The 26,074-nt window shown below is 52.8% G+C and overlaps 1 protein-coding gene across 3 annotated transcripts in view; it reads left to right on the forward strand.

Moving 5' to 3' along the window:
• The window catches only part of NEURL1 (neuralized E3 ubiquitin protein ligase 1), a 74,161-nt gene that overhangs the window by 39,501 nt on the left and 8,586 nt on the right, over nt 1-26,074 (forward strand). For 2 of the 3 annotated variants that reach the window (XM_070780772.1, XM_070780773.1), the window contains exons 2-3: nt 15,737-15,978; nt 16,404-16,725. In XM_070780772.1, coding sequence (XP_070636873.1) covers nt 15,737-15,978; nt 16,404-16,725 — 564 coding nt within the window. Of the gene's footprint in view, nt 1-1,452; nt 1,616-15,736; nt 15,979-16,403; nt 16,726-26,074 lie in introns of those variants that run through there. The other variant, XM_019988611.2, reaches the window with a different exon arrangement.

Here is a 26,074-nt window from a genome sequence, read left to right on the forward strand (position 1 = left end):
TTTCCCGTGGTTCCTTTCCTAGCCCCACCCCTCTGCCCCCTAGCCTTCCCTCCCCACTCAGATCTATCTCTGGGAGCCCACATCCCTAGGCCTGGAGACAGGAGCTGGGGCCAAGCCAGGGCCTGGGAGAAGGGGGTAGTCCTGTTCTCCTGGGAGAGACTCCGATGGTGATGGCTGGGAGATTGCTTGAATCCTGCCCCTGCCCCTGACCTGCTCGGTAACCTGAGCATTTCAGAACCTCCACTTTCTCTTCTGTAAAATGGACATAACAGAAACTTATGCCACCTGGAATAGAAATCAGATCACACAGGCACTGCCTGCTACACACTTAGTGGCTGGTCTCTTGATGATGCCTTGGGGTCCCAGCATGCTTGCCCAGGGCTGGAGGGCCTGCCCTCCCACCACCCTCTGCCCTCTCGGCCCCCTTCTGTCCCCCAAGGTACAGGGTTCTGCACGTCAGGATTTCTTCAGAGGCTTCGCAGTCTGTGGAAGTGAGGATCTGCCGTGTGTGTACCCTACGAGGTGTGTCTGTACAGGGGTGTGTCCTGGTGAGCAGGAGGTGACTAAATGTGCACAGTGGTGAGTGCTTTCAAGTGCTTGTGAGCCTGTGTTTGTGCATATACCTGTGATGTGGTATAGCAGGTAGTGTGGTGTGTATATGCTGGTGTGTGTGTTGTGTGTTTGTGATGAGAGTGAAGGTTTGGTGTGGGGGTAAAGGAATCTAACCCCCAGTCCCCCCAGCCCCGCAAGGCTGCCTGGGTTTGCCTCCTGGCCCTGTCACCTTCTGGGCAGGTAGCCTCTTTGTGCCTCTGTTCTCTCATCTCATTTCTCAGCAATAATGATGGTACCTATTGACAATAACCATGTACTGAGCTTATCGTTCAGCCTGTGAGGACCAAAGGGGTGAATATGCATGGAGCACTTGGAAGAGGCTAGGAGGATGTCAGCTCTTTGTTATTAAGCTGCATGAGTGAGATTGTAAGCCCCTTGAGGGAGAGACCAGGTCTGTCTTGCTCACCACAGTATCCCATCGTTTTCCCAGTGTCTGCATGGAAGTAGGTGCATAACACGCGTGGATGTCTGTAGCCTAGGTGAATGGCGAGGTTGTGTATGTGTGTGTGTGTCTGTGATGGGGAATGTGCATGTGTGCGTGCGTACATGAGTGCGTGTGTGTGTGTCTGTGTGTGTGTGTATGCGCTCTGGCTGGGGCATCTCCAGCGCTTTCTGGAGCTCGGCTATTTCAGGAAGCCTCTAGTCTCCTCCTCCTTATGTAAATAAACATGACAGATCCCATCGCCTGTACCAGTGCGGGGAGGTGGGGGAGGCTCTGGGAGTGGGTGGGAGCTGGGAGGCGGCTCTGAGCGGGGCCAGAGGGGCGTGCGTGCGTGTGTGGCCCGTCTTGCGGGCAGGGCGCCGTGTGCTGGGGGGTGCAGAAGGGGCGGGCTCGGCCCTGCCATGCCGGCTGCTGCTGGCCACGGAGGAGGAGGCGGGGGGGCAGGGGGAGGGGAGCTGGCTGCCAGGGCGGCTCAGTGACGAGGCCAGCCGGCCAAACGGAGGTGGCCGTGTTCCCCGCTGCCCGCGATGGGGGGACAGATCACCCGGAGCACCCTCCACGGTAAGGCCCTGGCTGACACCTGAGGGTCTGTCCATCCCCAGCCTGGGGACCGCTTGGGGAGGCTGGGACCAAGAGGCACTGGGCTGAGGGCATGGCCATCCCCTTGCCTCTTGGGGAGGCTCTGGAACCTTGGAAGGGGGTGCCTTTGAGTGACAGGCACTGGGGCAGAGGGGACGGAAACAGGAGGTTGGGCAAAGCAGGAAGAGGGGTCTTTCCCCGGCAGTCGGTCAGGCAGCTGAGTCTCCCCACAAAGTCTCCTCATCCTCTTACCTCCCCAAGGTGCTGATCAGCGCCAGGTGGGATGCGAGGTCCGGGGTCCATAGGTCCCTCTCCTAGACCCGAGGCAACCCTCAGTTAGACAGCTGGGGGGATCTGTTTGTGGGTCCTGGGATATGGGCCATGGAGGTCAGTGCTGTGCTCCATGACGGAGCCATGGAGAGATATGTGGGTACACACGTGTGTGCATGTCTGTGCCCATCGGAGGTGTCTGTGCGTGTGTACCTGTGCTGACTTGTGCCTAAGCACACAGGGGTGTGCAAGTGACACCCCCACACTGCCTGATCTCAGTTCTGAAAGCGTGTGCTCTTCCGGGGAGGTCAATGAACTTCTGATTCCTGGAGTTCACGTCCGTGCTCACCTAGACCTCAGGCAGACCGGGAGGCTGGCAGGTGAAGGGGTGGGAGAGAGGACTGCTAGGTGGCTGCTGCCTGCCCCTACTCCTGTCTCCTCGTCTGCTTGGCTCCAGGGCTGTGGTCTTGGGAGGAACATGGCCGATGTGGCGCCAGACCCAGAAGGGGAAGTCTTCCCAGGGACTTGTTTTGTCATCGCTGGGCCCCAGGAGTTGGGGTTCCTGTGCAGACTGGCTGGTGCCAGAACAGTGTGGGCTGACCTTGGGGAGTCCCTGCTACACTCCCCTCTGTGTGCCTCCACCCTCCTCAGGCAGGGCGTTAGGAGGTGGGGCTGCCTCCATCTGCTGGGTTCAGTGGGCACCGAGGAACGGGGAAGCACCTGGGATGGAAGGAGGGTGGTGGCAGGAGCGAGTGGGAAGCCGTGGCCAGGACTGGTGACCAGGTGACTTCCCCTTTCCGGGCCCTGGACTTTGACAGAGTAATTTCTAATTAAAAAAAGAAAAAGGCAGGGAAGGAAACGTGGGAAAAGCAAATCATTGGCTCTCTTAAAAGGAAATGAATTTTGTCCTGGGCCCAGAGGGCTAAGTGACAGATGGAAGGCCCTGGAAGACACATAATCCGGAGCCGGCCAGAGGCAGTGCCAGTGGCCTGGGCCTTGGCCTGACACTTGGATTGGCCTGACCTGAGCCTGGCCCTGCCCGTCTGTGGGGCGGGGGCTCCTCTTGGGCTTGTTGGCCCCAGTGGGGCCTGCTGGCATAGGGTCTGGAGCCGACTGGCATTTTCCACTGGAGTCAGACTTGGGCAGGCCCGTGGCCTGGGAAGGACGAAGAGGCCCTCAGAACAGGCTCAGGACACAGCGTGCTATCTTCAGCTGCCTGGGAGCCCGGGGTTCAGAGGGGAGCGGGACCCCAAGAGTACCCGAGATGGTGTATGGCCATCAAGAACTCCTGCTCTGGAGGAGACAGACACGGTGGCAGCAAGGGCAAGCGTCCCCTCGAGCCTTGGTTTTCTCATCTGTCAATGGAGCTAGTGACAGTAGCCTCCTCACAGGAGTATCGTGAGGACCGCAGGGGACAATGTGAATAAGGACTGGACCCAGGGAAGGCCTAACGGGCCTGGGGAGGCGTTCTGGGGGTATGTCCTGTTCCTCCCTCTCTTTCGGGGAATGGGGATAGCTTGGCAGGGGTGCGCTGAGACTCCACGAGTCGGACCATTGGATGAGGGCCTTGGCCGCCAGCCCCTCACCTGGACCACTCTCCTCAGCCTGGGCCCCCGTGAGTGGACCCCAGCTCCGCCCCCAGCCTGCCATCAACACGAATAGGTGGGGGGAGTTTGGGGGCGTGGAGTGTAAGTGTTTGCCTGTGCCCACAGAGCCCCTTAGCCAGGACCCTGCATGAGTGTCTGTACCCACGGGTCCCCACGCCTGGACCTTGGCTGCCCCGGTGGCTCTGGTTTCACCCTCTTTTGGGAGGTGAGTTGGGGGAAGTGGGAGATGCCAGGGGCTTGCTCCTTCCTAGGGGTGCTGTCAGCCCTGCAACCTGACTCTGGAGCACAAGGTCCTTCGTTCCTGATTGGGTGCCTGGGGCTTGGTTTGGTTGGGGCTGAAGACTCTGGGTTGCTGGGTTACAGTGCGAGGTGAGGGGCTGTGTGGGGTTTTACTGGAAGTGGTATGCTTGTGGACGCGTCCTGGTGGTTTGTGTTTCTGGTGTCGGCTTATTGTACCTGAGTTTTAGACCTCCGTATGTGTGTGCCTGCATAACGTGTACCCACCTGTGTCATATTTAAGAGGCCGAACATTTTGTCTCTGGGTGTCCGTGTGTGAGCAGCCACATTTGTGAAAGTCTGTTATTTGGTAGAGGTCAGTGTTTCTGCACAAGTCGTGTGTATGTGTGTGTATGCGTGTGCCCGCGTGTGTGTGTGTGTGATCGGGCTGGTGGTGAGGAGTCGGGCTCCTCTGGGATCAGCCTGGCAGGGGACCCTTGGGAGAGATTAATTCTCATTTGGAAAATGGTTTCGGCAGTTACATGCTTGATCTCTTTCATGAGGCAGATTTCCAGAGCTGCTCCCTGTCTTGAGGGCAGGATGGGGTGGGGGAGAGCACAGAGGCCCCCCGTCCTTCTCCTTCCCACCCTCTCCTCCTCTTCCCTCCTGCCTCCTTCACTTTCTTCAGCGCTCCCCACCCCGCTGTGACCCAGGGCAAAGGATGGACCGGTTGCTGAGGGGCTGATGTGCGGAAGACACACACATGTGCACCCAGACACACATGTCACCCTCAGGTTGGTCTCTGGACCAACAAACTCCAGATGCTGGGGTGCAGGGGCCTGAGAGATTGGCTCTCACTGTCCCTTTACAAAAGGGGATGCTGTGGCTCAGAAAGGGAAATGGCTGACTGAGGTCACATAGCTGGCCGCTCAGAGGGAATCCAGACCTTGTCCCTTCCGCGGCTAACTCCCCGCTTCCCCTCCATGGTTCCTTAATTCTCACTCCGGCAGCAGGGGAGAGGCCATCACAGGGACTTAGGCGATCCGGGATTAGCATGGAAAGAGCCGCCTGTCTGCCGGCAGCAGCTCTGGAGGCTTTTAGGCCAAGGTGAGCCCCCCAGAGCCTGGCAGGTGTGTCTGTGAACACAGGTGACACACACACTCACCCCACTTATGCCTGTGGGTGTGAGGAATTAGGCTAGTCCCTATCTGTTCTCTTCACCCAGCCCAGTATTTGGAACCCCACAGATGCTTGACCAATGAGGAAGGAGGAAGAATGTGGGGTTCGGGCCCTGGCTGCTGGACCACATCAACAGAGGTGGGGCAGGTGGTCTGGGGGAGCAGATAGGAGGGAAGATGTGAGCCCTGAGCTGGGCGACAGGCCAGGCAGGGCTGGGGAGGGGGTGAGACGGCTGTTCCTGGTGAGAGTTTGAATCCTGTTCTGCTCTTACTGGCTGTGTGACTCTGGGTCAGTGCCTTTATTTGTCTGAGTCCCAGTGGGTGGGGGTGGTAAGGGTTACCTGGAAGGGTTGTGGAAAGAGTAAGTGAGCTAGCAGACATAAAGGGCAGCCCACCTGGTGCACAGCCAGCACAGTGTACATGCATGTGAGGGTCTCCACAGAGGCTCCTCCAGGCCTGTGTGCGCTCAAAAGTGTACACTCACACATACACACACCATACACCCCGGCTGCCTGTAAAGACCAAGACTGCATCTCTACCTCCTGCAGCCTTGGCAGGCCCCTGGCACAATGTGTCACCTGGACGCTGTCCCCGTTAGGCACACACCTGCTGTGAGTATATGCACACATGTGCATACAGAGGACAGCTGGGGGCGATGGTCTGTGTGGCACATGGACTAAGCCATGCGTCCCCTCATTCTCTCCGACCTGGCTTGGGGCACTTTGTGGGGTCACTGTGAAGACAGGGGCTCAGAAAGGTTATCATCTGGAATCCCCTTCTGGAATCTTGGGGTGAGGAGGGGGAGGAGGAGGGCTGGTTCCCTCCCTGCAGTGCCGGTATTGGGAGACACATCTGTATGTACATCTGGCTGCTGGAAACATCAGGGACTGGGATGCCGTGGAGTGAATGAGAGCAGGAGGCTCTGTGTGGAGATTAGCTTGGTTGTGAGGGTGCCCATCCTGCCCACGCCCACTCCCTGCCACTCTCTTTTGCCCACCTGGTCACTGGATCCATTTGGTGTTCCAGGGAGCAGCAGGACCTGCTCTGCCCATGGCCAAGCTCTATGGGTCAGATGGTCAGGTGCTAACATGTCCCTTAACCCTACACAACAAAGGGTGTGCATGGGGGCTGCAGAGATCATGGAGAAACTGACCAGGGTGGAGTGGAGGGTTCACACTGGGCAGAGTGGACCGAGCATGCTGGCTGGCTAGCTAGCTGCAGCCCGGTGAGGATGACTGCACAGCCGGACAGGTCTGCAAGTCAGAGCCCAGCTTCACTGCTTACTGTGTGACCCTGGGCAAATTACTGCCTCTCAGAGCCTCTGTCTCCTCATCTGTACCATGGAACTAAGTGATCTGTATTGATGCATAACAAATTACTCTGAAAGTTAGTGGCTTAAAACAGCAATGTGCATGCTCAGTCACTCAGTCATGTCCAACTCTTTGTGACCCCATGGACTGTAGCCCACAAGACTCCTCTGTCCATGGGATTTTCTAGGCAAGAATATTGAAGTGGATTGCCATTTCCTTCACCAGTAAAACAACAAACACACATTTAATTATCTCACATTTTCTGTGGGTCAGAAATCTTGACACTGTAGCTAAGGCCTCCAGTTTAATGTCCTTCTTGAAGTTAAAATCAAGTTGCTGGCTGGGGCTGCAGGCTCATCTGAAGGCTTGAGGGGGAGCCCCATCTAAGCTTACTTACTTGGTGATTGGTGGTCCCCAGTCCCTCCAGTGTGGGCGTGTCCACAGGGCCACCTTACACTGAGGCTACTTTTCCCAGAGGGAGCAACCTGAGAGGCAAGGAAAAAAGATGGAGGCTAATGCTGGCCTGCATTTCTCATCCTGGGGACCCTCAGCGTATGTATGTGGGGGTGGCCTGTAAAACAAGCACATATGGTTAGTATAAATTCTAAAAATCATTCTAGTGTTTCCAAAGGCAGATGGATCTGAGGCCTGGGTTTGAAGCCCACTTTGCTGGTGACTAGCTGTCTACCCTGGAGAAGGCAATGGCAACCCACTCCTCTTGCCCGGGAAATTCCATGGACGGAGGAGCCTGGTGGGCTGCAGTCCATGGGGTTGCTAAGAGTCGGACATGACTGAGCAACTTCACTTTCACTTTTCACTTTCATGCATTGGAGAAGGAGATGGCAACCCACTTCAGTATTCTTGCCTGGAGAATCCCAGGGACAGAGGAGCCTGTTGGGCTGCCGTCTATGGGGTTGCACAGAGTCGGACACGACTGATACGACTTAGCAGCAGTAGCAGCAAGGGCTTTTTACAACCCAGCCTTGGGAGTCCCATCCCATCACTTCAGCTGTATTCAATTTGTTGGAAGCTAGTTGCTAGGTCCACTCCACACCCTAGGGGAGAGGGTTATGAAGGGGCTTACAGAATTACAAAGGGATGGCCAGGAGGTGGAGGTAGGGATCACTGGGGACATCTTCAAGGCTGCTTCCCACAGATCCCTAACTGTCAGGGCTTGGCAGAGTGGGATGAGGCTGTACAGGAAAGGCATCTTGTGTCAGTTCCTGACACAGAAGAAAACAAATCAACCCTTGCAATTTTTCTCCTTCTTCCTGTAGGCAAGTGGGGAGTGCTGGAAGGTTCTGGAGCAGCCTGGACTGTAGTCAGGCATGGAGTGCAGGATTCTGGTTCTGGGCAAGGAAGGAAGCTGTGCCTTTAGTCCTCACTTTCTCTGATTTATCCACTGGGCACCAGAAAAAGCAAGGCACCAAGTGGGTGCTGCTTGATCATTAGCAAGTTTTCAATGGACTGAAGAAGTGAACAGGGGCAGCTCATTCAGTGCTTTTATTGAGTACCTGCTTTGTGTGCTGAGCTAGGCGCTGGGGAAACAGCAGTAAAAAAGACAATGGTCTCTGCCCTCAGAAGGCTCACGGTCCATCAGGGAGACACATAAATAATCCCATAGCCTTTCCTAGCCAGAGAGCCGCAGAACACAGAAAATGGTCTGAGTGACTCTTTTCTCACATGCCCAGAACCATTCTGGGTGTGAGGAAGACAAGTCCATGCATTGCCTACAGTGGGTGCCTCAAGGCATTTGGGCTGAATTCTGTGGAGGATCCAGATTTGACAAAGGCTGCTTGGGTGATGGAAGGTCTGTTAGGGACATAGGGGACCCCTGGACCTGGTTTGGGAATGAGAGAGACTTCCAGGAGAAGGTGGGCTTTAAAATCAAGGTCTGAAGGATGAGTGAGAGAAATTCAGGTTTATAGGTGGGAAGGAGGAAGGGATGGTTTCCAGAAGAGAAATAGGCTTGCGCCAGGCCTTGAGGCTAGAAGCAGGTGAGGGAGGTGGGCCCCTGGAGGGAACCCAGAGAAGTTCACATCTGGCCAGTTTTATAATCATCTCTCTCACTTGAAGCCCCTCCCCACCTGCTCTCTGGCTTCCTCTGAGTCTCTCCCAAAGAGGAATCCCTGTTCAGTGACTGTGTGTAAACTAGCCCAATCTAGGACCACTCTGCAATCTGGGTTTATGGTGTTTGGGGTAAATGAAAACAGAAGTGTCTGGCCTTCAACTGGTCTGAAGTGAACTGATCATTTCCTATGGTTGTGGTTGTTGCTTTTATAAGAAACAATAAGACCTTATGTTGGGATCAGGTGTTAAAGTTTGAAAATTTCTTTTACATCCATGAAGTCACTGGGTTCTTACAATGGCCTGGAGAGGTGGGCAGGGCAGCTATGATGACTCTGTTTTACAGAGAAAGCAATTAAGGTCCAGAGGGATGAAGCAACTTGCCCAAAGTCACACAGCAAATCTGTGGCATGGTCAGGGTTGAACCCAGGACCTCCTGCTTCCAGGGCTCCTGCTCTTTGCCCTGTTCCATACTGTCCAGAAAGTGAGACAAGCCTCCCTCGTTAGTGATGTAAATGATCATGCCAGCACTGGTATTCAGGTCCGCAGGTTCAGGATGAGGCTGTCTTAAACATAGTAGGATCCACCTGGGCCTTGAAAGATGGGTGGCATTTGGAGAGGCATGGGTGAGGCAGGGAGAGAAGATATGCAGGGAGGGGGAAATAGCTTGACCAGAGGTGTAGGAGAGCACAGATTGATGTTAATTGAAACAATAATATAATTATCTACAACTGTGGGCTTCCCTGGTGGCTCAGACCGTAACGAATCTGCCTGCAATGCAAGGAGACCCAGGTTTGATCTCTGAGTTGGTCAGATCCCCTGGAGGAGGGCACGGCAATCTACTCCAGTATTCTTGCCTGGAGAATTCCATGGACAGAGGAGCCTGGTGGGCTACAGTCCACGGGGTTGCAAAGAGTCGGACACGACTGAGCGACTTAACACTTTCACTTTCACACTTTTATTTACAACTATTATTAGTAATAATAGAATTATTATTATAGCAACTACTTACTGGGTTTTGTTTTTTAATTAAAAAAATTGTATCGCAGTATAGTTGACTTAGAACGTTGTGATTGTTTCAAGCACACAGCAGAGGAACTCAGGCATACATATACATGTGTCCATTATACATATACATGTGTCCATTATACATATACATGTATCCATTATACGTATATGTGTGTCCATTATACGTATACGTGTGTCCATTATACGTATACGTGTGTCCATTATACGTATACGTGTGTCCAGTATACGTATACGTGTGTCCATTATACGTATACGTGTGTCCATTATACGTATACATGTGTCCAGTATACGTATACATGTGTTCATTATACGTATACATGTGTCCATTATACATATACATGTGTCCATTCTCCTCCAAACTCCCCTCCCATTCAGGCTGCCATGTAACACTGAGCAGACTTCCCTGTGCTATACAGTAGGACCTTGTTAGTTATCCATTTTAAAATGTAGCAGTGTGTGCCTCTCTATCCCAAACTCCCTAACATCCCTTCTCCCCATCCTTCTACCCTGGAAACCTTAAGTACATTTTCTAAGTCTGTGAATCTGTTTGTGTTTTGTAAATTCATTTTTTTTTGGTAATGAATTTTTTTGCAGATTAATTTTTTGGTAAGTTCATTTGTATAATTTTAAAAATTGGACTCCACATGTAAGTGATATCATATGTTATTTGTATGTCTCTGTCTGACCTACCTCACTTAGTATAATAATCTCTAGATCCATCCATGTTGCTGCAAATGACATTATTTCCTTCTTTTTTATGGCTAAGTAATATTCCATTGTATATATGTGCCACATCTTTATCTATTCATCTGTTGATGGACATTTAGGTTATGTCCATGTCTTGGATATTGTAAAAAGTGCTGTAATGAACCTTGGGGTACATGTATCTTTTCGAATTATGGTTTGCTCTGGATATATGCCCTGGAGTGGGATTGCTGGTAAATATAGCATCTCTTTAATTCTTGTAAGAATGCCATGGAGGTCTGCTGTGGTCACCATTTTACAGATGAGAAAAATGAGGTCTCAGAGTTGGGTTTGGAGGCAGCAGGCCTGGGTTCGGATTTGGGCTCTTCACTCCGGCTGGGTGACCTTGGTGAGTAGCTTCACTTCTGAGGACCTGTGTCATTGGGAGTGTCATGAAGACACGGCCTGTTAAGCCACACACACACAGAGGTTGGTTATTGTCATAAGTATTGAGCCAACACTCAACCTCTCCTCCCGGTTTCTCCTTGGCAGCCTAGGTACCCAGGGCTCTGCCAGGATGGTCCTGGGGCAGGGTATGGGTGGGGGCAGTGGGGAGGTCACTCCGGAGACTACACTGGGTCTGGGCATCCCCGCCTTGGACCCCACCAAGAGGCAGGAATGTGGTCTGGAGCTGACCGAGGGTCACCCAGAGGGCTGGCCAGGCTTGTTTCTGGCAGCTCATAAATGCCCAGGAGGAATGGGCTGGGGTGGGGCGGGCAGAGTTTCCATTGTGTCAGCACCAGCTTTGCCTGAGGGGGTGCTCCCACTATGACTCCCTAGAAGCTTGTAAACCTGTCATGAAGGGGAGCCTGCCTGGGAGCAGATGGCGAGACTGGGGCTCCACCCAGGACCACTGGTCACTAGGGGAGCAGTTGTGCAGCTCATAGGCCTCCTGGCATCTTCACACCTTTTGCTGTGGCTGCTCCCCTGACTGGACCTGACCAACACTTCCTCCACACAGCCTTTCAGCACTATGCCTGCCATCTTGGGCTCACGGGGAAAGTGATCTCTAGTGTCAGCCACTGAGTAGGGTAAAGGACCCCAAACATGACATTGGGAGATTGGGGTTCATGTCCCAGCTCTGCCACTTTATTGCTGTGTGACTTCAAATAAGTTGATTAACCAGTCTGATTGGCGGCTCATCCATGGAATGGGGGTTTTAAGGGGTCATACTGTATGTCGAAATGCACTGGGGAGAAGCCCTGCCCTCAGCTGCCCCTCTGGCCCTTGGCGTCAAAGCTGTGAAAGTGAAAGTGTGAGTTGCTCAGACGCGTCTTAACTCTTTGGGACCCTTTGGACTGTAGCCTGCCAGGCTCCTCTGTCTGTGGAATCCTCCAGGCAAGAATGCTGGAGTGGGTTGCCATTTCCTTCTCCAGGGGATCCCTTTGTTCCTGCTTGTTGTATCATAGTGCTGTTCCTTTTTATTGCAGAGTTGTATTGATTGTGTGGGTGTACCATGTTTGATTTATCCATTCACCAGTTGGAGGGCATTTAAGCTATTACCAGCATGGGGTTATTATGAATAAAGCTGCGGTACATTTGTGTACAGGTCACTGTGCAGATGTTTCATTTCTCTTGGGTAAGTGCCTGTGAATGCGATTGCTGGGTTATATGATCGGCGTTTAACTCATAAGGAACTGCCAAGCCATCTTCCACACTGGCTGTTCCATTTTGCATCCTAGCAGTGATGGATGAGGGCCACGTATGGAAACGGTTTGCGTCTCTGTGTTCTGGTGGCGTGCACACATGTACTGCAGAAGAGGCAAGATAATAGAAGGCCAGGTATCCCCCTGTGTGCCACATGAGATCATTTTAGGTTTGACCCAGGTGAATATTTTTTCAGGTTTCATCAGTCGTGACCATATTTTAAAGTGCATTAAAAAAAATGTATTCAAACCCTTGCTTTCTTGGCTGTAAAAGCCGAGTAGTAAGACCTGGGCCCTGCAGTCAGATTGTCTGAGTTTGGCTCCAAGAACCCCATCCTGCTGGCTTTATGACTTTGGGCAAACCGCTCAATCCCTCAGAGGCTGATTCCTCATCAGGAAAATGGGCTTGTACTGTCTCTCCTACCTCATCATTTTGCTGTGAGGGTGAAACCAGTTAAGTATGTGTGAAACTCGCAGTTCAGAGCCTAGCACGTGTTAGCACGTGATGAATGACTGCTATTATTATTAGATGGATGGCCCATGTGCAGAAGACATGTATACTGTCTCGCACATCCATGTGTACATGAGTAGTCATGTATAAATGTGTGCGTGGGGAGAGAGAAAAGTCTCTCTGCTTCCTAAGTCTCCTAGGGTCTGGGTTACCCTCATATGCTCACAGATGTGTGTGTGCTTTTTTGAGGTCACACGTCTGGATGCACACTGTGCCCCCAGGGACCAGGGTCTCCCCATTCTCCATCTGCTCAGCTGTCAGCTAGGGAGGCTGGCCCTGGGCTGCCCTCGCCCACCCATGCCCTCCCTGTGGATGGGAGGCCCTGGGAATGGCCCTTTCAAGGGCCTGGGTGTTCAGTCCCTGGGAGTCCTCATTGTCTTTTCTCTGAGCCAATGTTTCCTAGATCTTTACCCAGGGCCCCAGGATCCCAACTAGGATACGTGGGGAGTGTCTTGAAGGAAGTTGAGGCCCTGCCGTTGGTCCATGGATTCTGAGTGGAGACCGTAGCCTCCACTCAGTGGGACCTCATAGAAGAGATTCTCAGCAGCTGCTGGGCTGGGCATCTTTAAAAACTGCTCTATTGAAACTTAGTTGATACACACTAGACCAGGGGGGATTAAAGTATATGACTGGGTACGTTTTGACACGTGCACACACCCCTGGAACCGTTTCCACAACAAGAGGGTGAACACACCTGTCGCTGTCACCCCAAGTATCCCCTTGCATTCCTTGGTGTTTCCCCCTCCTCCCACCTTCCGCATGCACCCGCCAATCTGCTTGTTATCACTCTAGCTTAGTTTGTGTTTTGAAGACTTAGTACCCTGTGGGGGAGGGTGGGAGGAGTGGAGGAAGAGTTTTGAAAGGAGTGGAGGCCCTGCCATTGCTCCATGGTCTATATCCAAATTTGGAAAAAAAAACCGGCTTCACTCAGTGTGATGATTTTGTAATTCATCCATGTTGAGGCTCCTATCAGTAGTTCATTCTTTTTTCACTGCTGAGTAGTATTCTGTTTATAGATGGACTACATTTGTTACCATTCACCCAGCAGGTATTTCTTTTTTTTATGTTTTCATTTCTGCCTATGTATACAGCCCTGAACGGTGTGTGATGTTACTTTTCACCAGCAGTTTTTTTGAAAGCAGGAGTCAAGCTGTGTCTGAGGCTGGACTGAGCCCAGGGGGTACCTCTTCTAGATGGGGCAACTGTATTAAGTGCCACCCTTTGCTCTCCCTCAACTGTCCCTTTCTGTGGAATGACCTACCTTGCTCTACCCTCTTCAAGGGTCACTCAGCTTTTCTGGGGGCCTTCTCAGACGGGCAGGGTCTCCTCTGAGTAATTCCAGCTTTCACCACTTGGTGGCTTTCTAAGCCCTTGAGCACCATTCTGGATTCCTTAGAGCAAGGTGAGCCCCGCCTTGTAAGGTGCCCACCTCGTGGGCCTGGCATGCAGGAAGCTACACCATAGAAGCTAGGAGGCTGATGTTCAGGGTATCTGGCTGGTTCTGGACAGTGGATCCTGGTGTTTGGGGCCCTCTGGGAAGGAGAAAGGGGGAAGCAAAGATGCAAAGTGATGCAAACCAGAGCAAACACTGGACCAAAGTCTGGGCCTTTCCGCCTCCTGGGACTCTTCCCTCCTTCTCTCCCACCTCATTCCATCCCCTTCCTGGAAACCCCTCCTTTCCCTTTAGGGAGGGGAAGGCCTCTTGGATAACCAAACTTTATTATTAAATTCCTGCCTTAGAGGGACCAATTTTGAAACATCCTGGAAGGCCTTGGTCACATTATGTCACCCCCATCTTCCGCATCCCCTGTGCCTCTTCTCAAGACGACAGGCAGGAGCTGTCCTTCCTGATGGATGAGACACAGGTCTTGGGGAAGAAATGACCCTCCTGCCCGAGCCCCCAGCTGCCAGGACTTGTGCATTAGTGCTGCCAGGGCTGCTGACACATGTCTCAGAGCCACAGAGTGGAGGCCACTTATTGTGTCAAAGGAGCTTCCCCAATGGCTCAGCAGGTAAAGAATCCACCTGTGATGCAGGAGACGCGGGAGACCTGGGTTCAGTCCCTGGATCAGGAAGATCCCCTGGAGGAGGAAATGGTAACCCACTCCAGTATTCTTGCCTGGAGAATGCTATGGACAGAGGAGCCTGGAGGGCTGCAGTCCATGGGGTCACACAGTCAGACACAACCTAACACATGGCATTGTGCCAGAGAGGAAAGTGACTTCCCCAGGGTCACATGGCCAGTTAGTGACAGACACGAGCTACCTGGCACCACATCCCGTGTTCTTTCCTCTCTTTGCCCTGTCTCCTGGGTGCCAACCTCACATGTTTGTATGGTACCTTCCGAACCCAGCTCTGTTAATGGAAGGAAGCACAGGCCGGGGTGCTTGAGGCAGCTCCGAGTTCCTTGGAAGCCTGGGTGAAGAGGCCTGCCTGTGTCCACGGCGTTGTGGGCGTGGGTGGTGTAAAGCAGGAAGGCAGCCTGCATGGGGGGAGGTGGCCCTGAAGGAGGGAAGAGATGGGCATGGTCCTGCAGAGGCTGCCCCACCCACCCACCTTCCTGGTCTCCAATGGCAGCCCCATGGTCACGTGTTGACTGCAGCCCAGCTTTGTCGGTTCAGCTCCAGTGCCTTCTCCTCCTCCTCCTCTCCTCCAGGAAGCCTTCCTGGGAAGTGACTTATCTGTACATCCTTTTGTGCTTCTCGCTGTCTGCCATTTGTATTGCAATTTCTGTCCATGTCTTAACTCCCTCCTTGGACTGTTGGCATCTTGAGGACAGAATCCATGTATGTTTCATGCCTTTATCTTCAGTGCCTAGGACAGGGCTTGGCATTCAGCAGATACATAATGAATATTTGTTGAATAAAATAAATGGCATTGGGAGTGAATGACAGTGAATGGTGGTAGATGTTGGTTGCAAATGATTGCTTACCATATGGTTGAGGTTGAAAATAAATGGTCATAAATACCAATGAGGAGCAGTAGATGTTAACTTGTGGTTGTGGGTGACACATGAGGGTAGATGATGGTGGTGGGAAGTGATGGGTGAAGGGTAGAGGTAGCTGGTGGTGGTGGAGGTGATGGGTAAAGGGTGGAGGTAGCTGGTGGTGGTGAGAGGTGATGGGTGAAGGGTGGGAGTAAATGGTGGGAGGTGATGGGTAGGTGGGGGTAGCTGGTGGTGGTGAGAGGTGACAGGTGAAGGGTGGGAGTATATGATGGTGGGAGATGATGGTGGGAGGTGGGTGGAGGGTTGGAGTAGATGGTGGTGGTGAGAGGTGACAGGTGAAGGGTGGGCACAGATGGTGGTGGATAACAAACAGTGGTAGGTGGTGGAGTGGGAAATGCAGTGGATGGTATCAGAAGGATAGTGGCAAGAGGCGGCGGTGGTGGTGAGGGGCGGTGGTGGTGGAAGTCCTGGGCAGTGGTGATTTCTCCTATACCCCGGCCCTCTGCCCTTCCCTAGGGGACCTTGGTCCAGCTCTTGGACTGTCAGATTCTCTAACGCTGTGGCTCGTTCCTTTGCAGACTCCACTGGGGGCCCCTGCCCTGTCCCCTCTCACCGATGCCACCACAAGCAGAAGCACTGCCCGCCGGTGCTGCCCGGCGGGGGGCTCCCGGCCACGCCGCTGCTCTTCCACCCCCACACCAAGGGCTCCCAGATCCTCATGGACCTCAGCCACAAGGCCGTCAAGAGGCAGGCCAGCTTCTGCAACGCCATCACCTTCAGTAACCGCCCGGTCCTCATCTATGAGCAAGTCAGGCTGAAGGTGGGGCGTCTTTCCCTGCTCCTGTGGCTGCACTGCCTGGGGCCTCTGGACTTCCCCACTTCTGCTTATGGCCGTCACCCTCCTTGCCCCTTCTCTTTCCTCTCTGCTGCCACTTCAGCTCTTCCTAATCTCTCCTCTCTCTCCTTACCCTTTTCTTAACCTTCCCTGGGTGACAAGGAAATAGAAAGGGGAGTGGCCATGGGGAGGTGATGGGAGAAGGATAAGGGTAGTTGGTGGGGGGGAGGTGAGGGCTCCTGGGGGAAGGAGAGGAGCCCCAGTTGTGGGTGAGCTGGGCAGGGTTACGTCCCATGGGAGTCTGCCTGGGGGTGGTCTGCAGAGAAGGGTGCCGTCCCTTCCCCTTGGGCTCGCTGATGGCCGGGGCGGGGAGCTGGGCTGGGGGTCTGAGGCCACGCCCCTGCCCCCAGATCACCAAGAAGCAGTGCTGCTGGAGCGGGGCGCTGCGGCTGGGCTTCACCAGCAAGGACCCGTCCCGCATCCACCCTGACTCACTGCCCAAGTACGCCTGCCCCGACCTGGTGTCCCAGAGCGGCTTCTGGGCCAAGGCGCTGCCTGAGGAGTTTGCCAATGAGGGCAACATCATCGCCTTCTGGGTGGACAAGAAGGGCCGTGTCTTCTACCGCATCAATGACTCGGCCGCCATGCTTTTCTTCAACGGGGTCCGCACGGCTGACCCGCTCTGGGCCCTGGTGGATGTCTACGGCCTCACTCGAGGCGTCCAGCTGCTGGGTGAGTGCCTTCTCCCTCCGGCCCCTCAGACGCAGGGCACACCTCCAGGGGCTGTGGTCAGACTGGTTCCATCAGGTATGGGGCCACCCCCCACACTGGTAGCAGTCCTGGGGCCGAGTGGGAGCCTTGGAACTGCAGAGCATCCCTGACTTCTGGCCCGCGGCTGTGGCCGTTGGAGCTTGGTGAGGTCTCTGCTCTCTGTGGCCCCACAGGTTGTGCCTTTGAGCTTCATAATCATATATGGCTGCCTCGAAGACACCCCCCGCCCCGATCCAGGAAGTAATTAATGTTAAGCATCGTGACTACTACAGTATACAGAGTATTTACTGTGTGCCAGGCACTTTGTTAGTGCCATTCTGCTAACAACTCTGGGAGGCTGACCCCATCGCTGGGCCCATGGAGGTGCGTCTCAAGCTCAGGGAGGTTGTCTTCATCCCTAGGAAGTGCTGCAGGTGAGCTGTAGAACCAGCACTCTGTCCCGAGTGAGCCCCGGCCCTGGGCTCTGCAGCCTTCCAGCAGGTCCAACCCTACCTTAGTGCTCTTTGCATGGATGGGGGTGGAAGGGGTAGTGGGGGAGAGCAGAAGGCACTTGGGGGGCCAAGACTCTTCTGGCTGCTCCCGGGCCCGCAGTGTGACTAAGGCTTCAGGGCAGTGAGAGCGCAGGCATCCTGTGGGCGGTCCAGGAGGAGGAGCATTAGAGGCTATCCTGGGGTTGCTAAAGTACCAGGCTTCCTGGCGAGGGCACATGCAGACCCCCAAATGCCAGGGCTGGAAGGGGCCTCCGAGTCTTAGACTTCCTTGAGTCTCACAGCAAGTTGGTGGCTGAGGACTGAAAATCCAGGTCACTGGACTCCCACTGGACTTGAGTGTGTGCCGGCAAGCATGTGTGTGCCTGTGTGCACAGACTGGGCACAGGCCAACCCAGGAGGAGCCTGGATGAACCTCAGCTTTCCCATCTGTACAATGGGTCAGTAGGAAGATGAAACCCAATTAAAGAGGCTGTGAGTAATGTGTCCAGCCTAGTCCTGGGTACCAAGTCAATGCTCAGCCAACACTTGCTCTTGTCACCTCCCCTCCCTTCACCATCTCTCTGCCTGCAGAGAAAGCTGCCATGGAGGTGGTGGGAAAATGTTTTTTTTTTTTTTTTTTTTGTCCTTTCTGACTTCAGAGCCTAGAAACTGAAGCTTTTCTCTTCTAGTCAGTTTATAGTGGGGGGAAAAAAAAAGATGATGAAAGTAAAAACAAATGAGTAAACCCTTCTCTGAGAGGGAGGGATCCATGCCTTACCCACCGGGTTCCTCTCCGGAGTGGAATCTTGGGCCTGGTGTGTGGAGCATGCTGAGGATATTTGCAGAGTGAGGAGGGGAAAGTGGGGGATAGATGGTGACTTGTTAGATGAAGGAAAGGGTTGAGGGGTGGCTGAGGGAGACCCAGCCCTGCTCACAGACAGCCCCAGGCTCACTGGGAAACAAAGCAAACACAACTCCAGACACGATCCAGGCAGAGCCCAAGCGAGGACAGTAAATCGCTGGATGCTGTGGTCGCAGGATCTCGTCCGTCTGCCCAGATGGTTCCTTCCAGTTACCTTATTCACCCTTTCAGCCCCTGGCCCTGGAGGGAGTGATTATTATCCCCATTTGGCAGGGAGAAAATTGAGGGCTATGGAAGGCCTGGCTTGTGTGTGTAGGGATGTGGCAGAGCGGAGACTTGAACTGGGTATTCTGGTGCCCAAAGCGGTACATTTCACATTAGCCACTGGGGGGTTTCAGCAGGAAGTCAGCGGAGGATGAAATTAGTGAGGACAGGTGGAGTTCAGGAGGGCTTCTTGGTGGAGGAGGCCTAGGCTGGGCCTACAGCTCTGCAAGGGTGAGGACAAAACGGACACACCAGGTGAGATGAGGCTTCCTAATCTGCAGGGCTGAGGGAGAGGCCTGAAGAGCGATCCTGAAGGGCCGCACCCAGGGCAGAGCCCAGGCACTGACCTGGCCTCTTTGACTATAAATAGGTTTTCACGCAGTAATTTCAGTTGCATTTGAATTTCCCGTCAGGCTCCTTTCTGTACACCCTGTAAGGCCAAAGCCCTAGCTGATTCCCGTCACAGCTGTAAATCACCATAATCCCTGGGCATTTTTAAACACTGATTATGGCCCCTAAAATGAATTAGCAGATTAAAATATGTCCTCATTTTGTTCTTCCTAAATTGATTTTTTTTTTGTTAAAAAAAAAGAGAGAGAGAGAGAGTGAGAGAGACCCATCCAGGTTATCTTCGGAGGTGGGCCTGCTGCTCTGTGCCTGCATCCCACACCCCTGCCCCCGGGACATGCCCACTGCCCGTGTGGTCTCAGGGTCTACTTCCCTCCCTGCCCTCTTCCCTCTGCTCCCATCCGCCCATCTCCCCCTCCCTCCTCTCTGCCACATCACTGCACCCGTGTCTTTCTGGGCCTCCTCCTTCCACCTAGATCCCCCTGGCTCCTCTGCTTCCCCTTGTCTCCCTCCTCCGCTGAGTTTCTCCTCTGAAGAAGTCACTCCCTGTCTTGGTGGCTCTGAAGACGGGCCTATCTTTCCTGTGCTCATCTTTGTCCCCTAGATCAGTGTCTCATCTTTAGAGATTACCTGCCAGCCCTATCTGCCTGCCCCCACCTGTCTGGAACCTGAGGCAAAGCCCTTCGAACCCCGCCTGGCCAGTGTCTGCTCCTCAGGCTAGAGACATCCTGGGGTCCAGGGCACAGAGTAGGCCTGCAAGGCAGGCCATGGGCAGATTGGCCATCTTCCCCAAAAGGGTGGAGGCAAGGGCTGGTGTCTTTCCCTGGTTGACACCGCCAAGTGGGGGCCCCATCCCTACCCCCCACAGCCCTAAACATCACCTGGGCTCCCCGCTGCCCAGGCCATGGCCCCAGCAGAGCTGCTTCAGGTCTTCCAGGCTCCCTGTTACACTGGAGTTCACAGCAGATCACCCTCTTCCCTCCGGGTGCCCTGGCCCAAGCCCTGGCTGGTATCTCCAAGAATAACAGCTTCCTACCTCCTGGAAGAAGGACCTGCCAGCAACTAAATAAACACAAGTTTTATGGGGTGATTAATACTTGGAGAGATAAGTTCCTAAACCAGTTTTCAAGGTCTCCCTGCACCTCTCAGAAGTGTTGACTCAGGAAGAGTAGCTGTGGGTCCTGGCCAAAAGCTGGTGAGCCCGGATTCCACTTATAGGATGTTCCTGCAGCCTAGGTGCTGTGCAGTGGTCAGAGGGGACACTAGAACTGGAAACCCAGCCCCTCACCTGAAAGAGTTTTTACACTGGGGGACATACCATATGACTGCTCTGAAGTGACCTAAATCCAATACTGCATAAAAGTGTGGCTGAAGAATAAAACTATGGGGGTGCATCTGGGGAGCAATCCAGAAGGACTTCCTGTAGGAGGTGAGTTTTAAGTCAGGAACTAGAGGAGGTGGGAAGAATGGACCTCTTGAGGAGGAACAGTGTACGCCAGACAGGAGGGGTGTGCATGGGCACAGAGATGGGGAACTGGCACTCAGTTGGGGAAAAGATCCTTCAGGGAAGGGGGTTAGGTGGGGAGGCTGTGGATGGCTTGTGGACTTGAGGAGAGTGGGTGTGCACAGGTGCGGATATGTGTGTGTATCACAGGGGACACTCAGCAAGAGAGTTGAGTTTCCAGCAGTTCTTACTGTCAGGTTTTTCAGTAAGAGGAAATGTGGCCCAGAGATGGGAAGGAGCCTACCCCAATTGTCCCTAGTCAGAAGCCAGGTTGGGCCCACAATTCAGACTTTCCAGCTGATCTGGGCCCAAGGTCAGTGTAAGAAGACTTATTGCTCACTCACGATGTGTGTGGCTGAGCCTAGGAGGCTGTTAAGAGGCCATGGGTATGGGTTAGGGTTAGGGTTAGGGTATGGGGGGACTCCCAAGGACTCATGATGTCATTTCAGGTCTTGGAAAAAGACCCCATCTGCCTACTGAGGAGAAGGATGTTTGGAGACTCTCAGGGTCGCTTTCTGGGGGCCAGGCTGCTGCTGTGCCAGTTTCTGGGGTGGTGGGCCAGCCTGGCTGCCCAGCAGTGAGAGGCCTGGACCTCTCTATAGATAAGGCCAGGGGTCGGGTCCTTATCCTGGCTGTGCCCAGCTTGTGGTACAGAGCGTGAGGCATCCTGGCCGGCTGAGGACCACACTGCCACCTGGGGTTTCCACTTCCCAGGCTAAACTAATATTTACCTTCAGCTGTGGCTGCCAGGGGCCGAGAGGCAAATATTAGCTCAAGGGGCCCAAGCCAAGCCCTCGGGATGAAGAGATGAGGATGCTGATCTTGGTGTCTTTCCCTTTGATGGTTTTCGTTTCATCTTAGTTAAAAAAAAAAATCTTGCTATTCCTTCTGCTTCACACTCTTCCAGTGCTTCTTTTTGACTCACCTCGAATTCTGCCAATTATATCAAGGCCCCGTACCAAACCCTCCCCTCCACTAGGAAGTCTCCCCTGACTACTCTGTTCTTCCTGACTCTCCCTCTTCCTGAAGCGAGTGGAGGTCTACTCCACAACAGGGGTTCTGTATCATGTGTTTGTCCCGCTCTTTAAGAATACAGTAGAGATCGTCTTTGATTACATTTTAAAGAAAGTTATTATTGTGCCTATTTTGCAGGTAAGGAAACTGAGGCTCAGAGAAGTCTGACAACTTGTCCATGGTCACACCACTTAGTAGAGCTGGCGCTTGAGCTCAGAAGCATGGGCTACATTACTCCCCAGGCTCTGTAAACAGGAATCTCTCTGGTCTCCCTATTATGTCTAGATGCCCCCCAGGGGTGGGGATTTGGGCCCCCTATGTCTTCCAGAATAGAACTTACAAGAGCTCAAGGCATCAGGGATCAGCCACATGTGTTGGACACAGATAGGCCACCAAAGGCCCTGGAAGAGACCAAGATGGGTGGTGGGTACCCAGCGTCCTGTTTAGTGGTGACAGTGGGTCTGCCTGCCTTGTAGTTCCCTGAAGTCTTTTGAGGACCTTGTTTGATCCCGTCATTCACAGTGTGCTCTAGTTTTCTACCAGAATGAACCTTCATAAAGTGCAAGCACATGTAATTGCCAGTAGCAGGCTGTTTCTAATGTCCAGAAATGGCAGTTTTGTGTGTCCCCATCTAGTACCTCTTTGGCCCAAGATACAGTTCTGGGGAACTTGGAGAGGCCTGGTGGCCCCAGGAGGGGAGGAGCTAGGGTCTTGGCGACGAACTGGGGACGAAGCCCTCATTTGAGAAACAGGAGGCCCGACTGAATTAAGACTCCACTTGGCCGCTCACTGACTTCGGGCATGTCTCTCAGCATCTCTGTGCCTTGCCCACCTCTTCTGTTATTTGGACATAATTGTACATGCACCATTTACCTTACAGATAGTCTGTGAGGCTTCCGGATACATAAAAGTGTTTATACAAATGGGAAGGGCTGTTGTTTTTAGGTTAAAAAGGAATATCTAATTTAAAAACACCACCAAAGTAGACAATCCCCAACCTGTCCTCTCATTGAGAGGGGGGCAAGTGCCTGTGTCTGGATAAAAGTCAAACCACGCAATCTAAATTATTTCTTGGGTTAAGGCCTGTGGTTCTCCAGCTGGGTCCCTTGGAGCACTGGGGTTCCACAGAGGCATCTCTGCGGTGGCTGAGTGGCCGAGCTCTGTGGTCACCTCCTAGACATCAACCAGAATTTTCTGTTCCTTTGGACGAACGATTCTATTGCTTGGGGGAAAAATAAAAGTTTGAGACCCACCAGACCAGATGATTCTGGGGATCTATCCATCTAAGATCCCGTGGCTTGAAGATTCTGTATATCTAAAAATCTATGACTCTGAGGGCTTCTGGAACATTCTGCCCTTTGTTCCATGAGCCTCAGAAGTGTGTTTGTTTTTCCCAACTTTCTTGTGGTTGGGTTTATATGGAGAGGGTGGAGGTGGTGTGGGTTTATATGGAGAGGGTGGAGGTGTGGGTCTCAGGGCACTTCCCAGAAGGGTGGAGGAACTCTTTGCCCATCCCAGCCATGCACCCACCCTCCCGGCTCCTTCCCCTGCCCCATGCCAGCTGCGAACCAGCAGGAGGATGTTTATGGACACAGTTAATGGGTTGGTGCGCCTTCCAAACGGGCCAGCAGAGGTCCGCCAGCCGGCTGGGTGGCCGCAGGCTGACCCGTGGTTAAAGATTATCCAGTGCTGTGGATGTGAGAGTCTAAACAAACAAGACTTGGACCGATGGCTGGCCCGCTTCCAAGGAGCCTCTGCTGCAGCGCCCAGGCCCCACTCATCCCACACTGACTGGCAGCGTGTAGATCTCTGGGCTAGAGCTGCCCGAATGCCCTCCGCCTGGCATCTCCCCCTCCTTTCCCTTCCTTTCTCCTTGCTGGTTTTGCTCACACTTTTCTCCCCAGGCATCTGCTAATGCAGTTTTCCCACCCGAGTGCCTCTTGCTTCTGTCAGTCCAAATGCTCTTGTCCTTCAGGGCCTGGGTCAAATCCTGTTTCTTCTGAGATGCCATCTTTGACTCACCCTGAAAAAGAAGTTCTTAGCCTCAGTTGGACAGCATTATCCTAACAGGGAGATTTATTCTAAAGAAGAAAAGGCTCAGAGTGGGCCCTAGGGAGTGGGTATGGGACACTTGCATCTATGAAAGGAGTTTTTTTCTAAGTCACAGGTGTCCAAAGACAGGGAATAGATAGCCTTGAGAAGTGGTGAGCTTCTCGTCCCCAGGGGCGTTCTAGCCAAGGCTGGGTGAGAGCTTGGCAGAGATAAACAGATTTCCTTATTCTCCTCTAAGGTCTTATCTAACCTGATATACTGAGAATTTTCATGACTCCAAGCTTCAAGTCTCCCAAGGGCTCCTGGCTCCGCAGGGCCTGGGTCCTGGCTGTCTCTCCTTAAACCCTGTCCAGGGCTGGGCACACAGGGCTCAATGGGTGGGTATGCCGGGTGCCTTCCCTAAGAGGGGAAGCCCAGGCCTCCTTGCCCTTTGCAGGGCCTGGCTCTTTCTGCCCTGGCCCAGGGGATCTGCCAAGCCAGCACCAGGTGCCAGACGAGGCAGGAGCTGAAGATGGACAAGTTCTTTCTTGCAAAACGGGCCACGAGAGGGGAGCCAGCTTTGCAGCTTCTCCTGTGGCCCTGTGCCACCTCTCCACCATAAACAACTCTCAAGTAGGCAGCCGCATGTCCCAGGCCCAGATTAAATAGCTCGTTGCTTCAAACATGGGGTCATCCACTGATGGAGGTTGCAGGCCGGCCGTCGGTGCCCCAGGGTGCAGTCCTGGGCTGAGGTGGGGCCATGGTGTTCTCCCCTAGCTTTGGGAGCCTGGCCCCTTCCCTGACCCCCAACTTGATGTGGACTCATTCTGCCAGGACCTTTGTTGTCCCCTCTGTAGAGGGTGCCCTGACCCACTCCTCTAGCTCAGGTTTCATCTATTTCAGGGCCTCGCGCAGACGGGCACACTAATGGGATGGTTATTTTGGAGCTTGCTGGCAGCTTGCAGCTGCTCCTGACCCTAGGAGTGGAGGGGATGGGAGAGGAGACATACTTGGGCTGGGCAGTGGCCCCAGGGGTTCTGTTTTTAGCTGGTTCCCAGTACCTCTTGTCCCTCCTCTCCCAACTCCTGTGATATTTCAAGCAAGGTCAAAGGAGTCACTTTCTTGCCCCTTCTCCTCTTTCTTTTCCCGCTGTTTCTCCTTCTTTCTCTTCCTTTGTCTCTAATCTCCACTTGAAGCTTCTCCTTCCTGGTCTTTAGTCAGTGAGGTCATTCAGCGATTCTGTCCCGGGTGCTTATGACTGATGCGAAGTCCTAGGTTCAAAGAGTTAGTCGCCTGGGTGCACGTGGACCTGACTTTGACAAACTCAACCTGAGCAAATGCAAATAACAGAAATTATCAAGTATCTAGGTGCCGGGGGCTTCGCACTCTACCTCTGGTCCCTTCAACAATATCGCAAAGCAGGGATTATTACCCCTGATCTCTAGGTGAGTGATCTGGGACTGGAGGAAAGTGGCTCACCCACAGGCCACCAGCCAAGTGCTGGGTCAGACATTTAAACCCAGGCCTGTATCACTCCAGGGCCCACGCATATCCTTCTGAGCCAGGCAGCATGGAGACAGTAGCAAAGGCTCACAGTACCCTAGGGATCGTCTTGTGCCAGGCACTCTAGTGCTTCATCCCACTCCATCTTCTTCACAGCATCCCTTCCAAACGGGATTTCAGATTTCATACTAATAAGGAAATGCTGATTTCACCACTATAGAAGAGAGGCCCAGAGGGCTTAAGCTGTTTATCCAAGGTCATACAGCCAGGAAATGACAGAGCTCAGATGGGAACCCAAACTGATGACTTCAGAGTCTTGCACTGGACTGTGTTCCTATCTTGCTGACCAGTTTATGGATTTTGGTTACCAAAACTCCTAAAACACTCTCAGGTTGTGAGAGTACTTATTAGGAGAGGTGTGATGGCCACACTGCGTCAAGCTGGTGAGAGTGTATCTGAGAGTGTACTGAGTCTGGAGCTGTTCATTGTCTACGAGGTGGGAAGGTGTGTGTGGAGTCTGAGTGTTCCCTGAGGAGAGCTGTCTTCAGTGTGGGGCTGAGAGGCAGCCCCAGAGGTAGTAGGTATAAATACAGGAAGGTTATAACCAAACGCACCCTGGAAAGTAGACTGTATATAGAGCAGCACATGAGCTGACAGACAGTGTCGGGTGTGTTTATATGTACACGTTTGTGGGTAGCGATCATTTTATTTAGGTTGATACACAGTCTACTCATTTTTAATATCTAGTACTTTCATACAAAAATAGCAATTAATTTGTAAACACTACCAGAATATTATCTAGCTGGTTTGTAATTTTTTAAGAGTGTTATTTTGTGTTTGTTGTGGTGGTGGTAGTAGCTCTTGTGTTCATTTTTAAGTGTAGATCTGTAAATACAATTGCAGGATTTAAAGCTTTAGCATGACATCTTGTGTACACGAGAGGAGGGATTTGAAGGAAGATGCCTTGCAGAGTGAGTTGGGTGGCAATTGTTAGGTTAAGGGAATTTATTTTCCTATGGGGTACGTGATAGTGTCAAAAGGAAGCATTTCTCCTAAACTTGGGAATAGGCAAACTACTAATCGGTGTAGCTTTGCATAGTATACTAGTCTAAAAAAGACAATAGGTAATATAATGAAAAAAAAAAAAAAGCTTTTATGATGGATTTTGTAAGGTTTGTTGTAGGATAACCTGTTTTCTTGTTATGATCTTACCACTCAAATGAAGGTAATTTGAATAAATTTTGTGTGGTACAGGATCAATGAACTAATTTTTCCTAAGAGTTCAACAAACAAACAAAAAAGCAACTAGGGAGG

The sequence above is a fragment of the Bos indicus genome, chromosome 26 (genome assembly GCF_029378745.1).
Source record: "Bos indicus isolate NIAB-ARS_2022 breed Sahiwal x Tharparkar chromosome 26, NIAB-ARS_B.indTharparkar_mat_pri_1.0, whole genome shotgun sequence".
Classification (NCBI taxonomy): Eukaryota; Metazoa; Chordata; class Mammalia; order Artiodactyla; family Bovidae; genus Bos; species Bos indicus.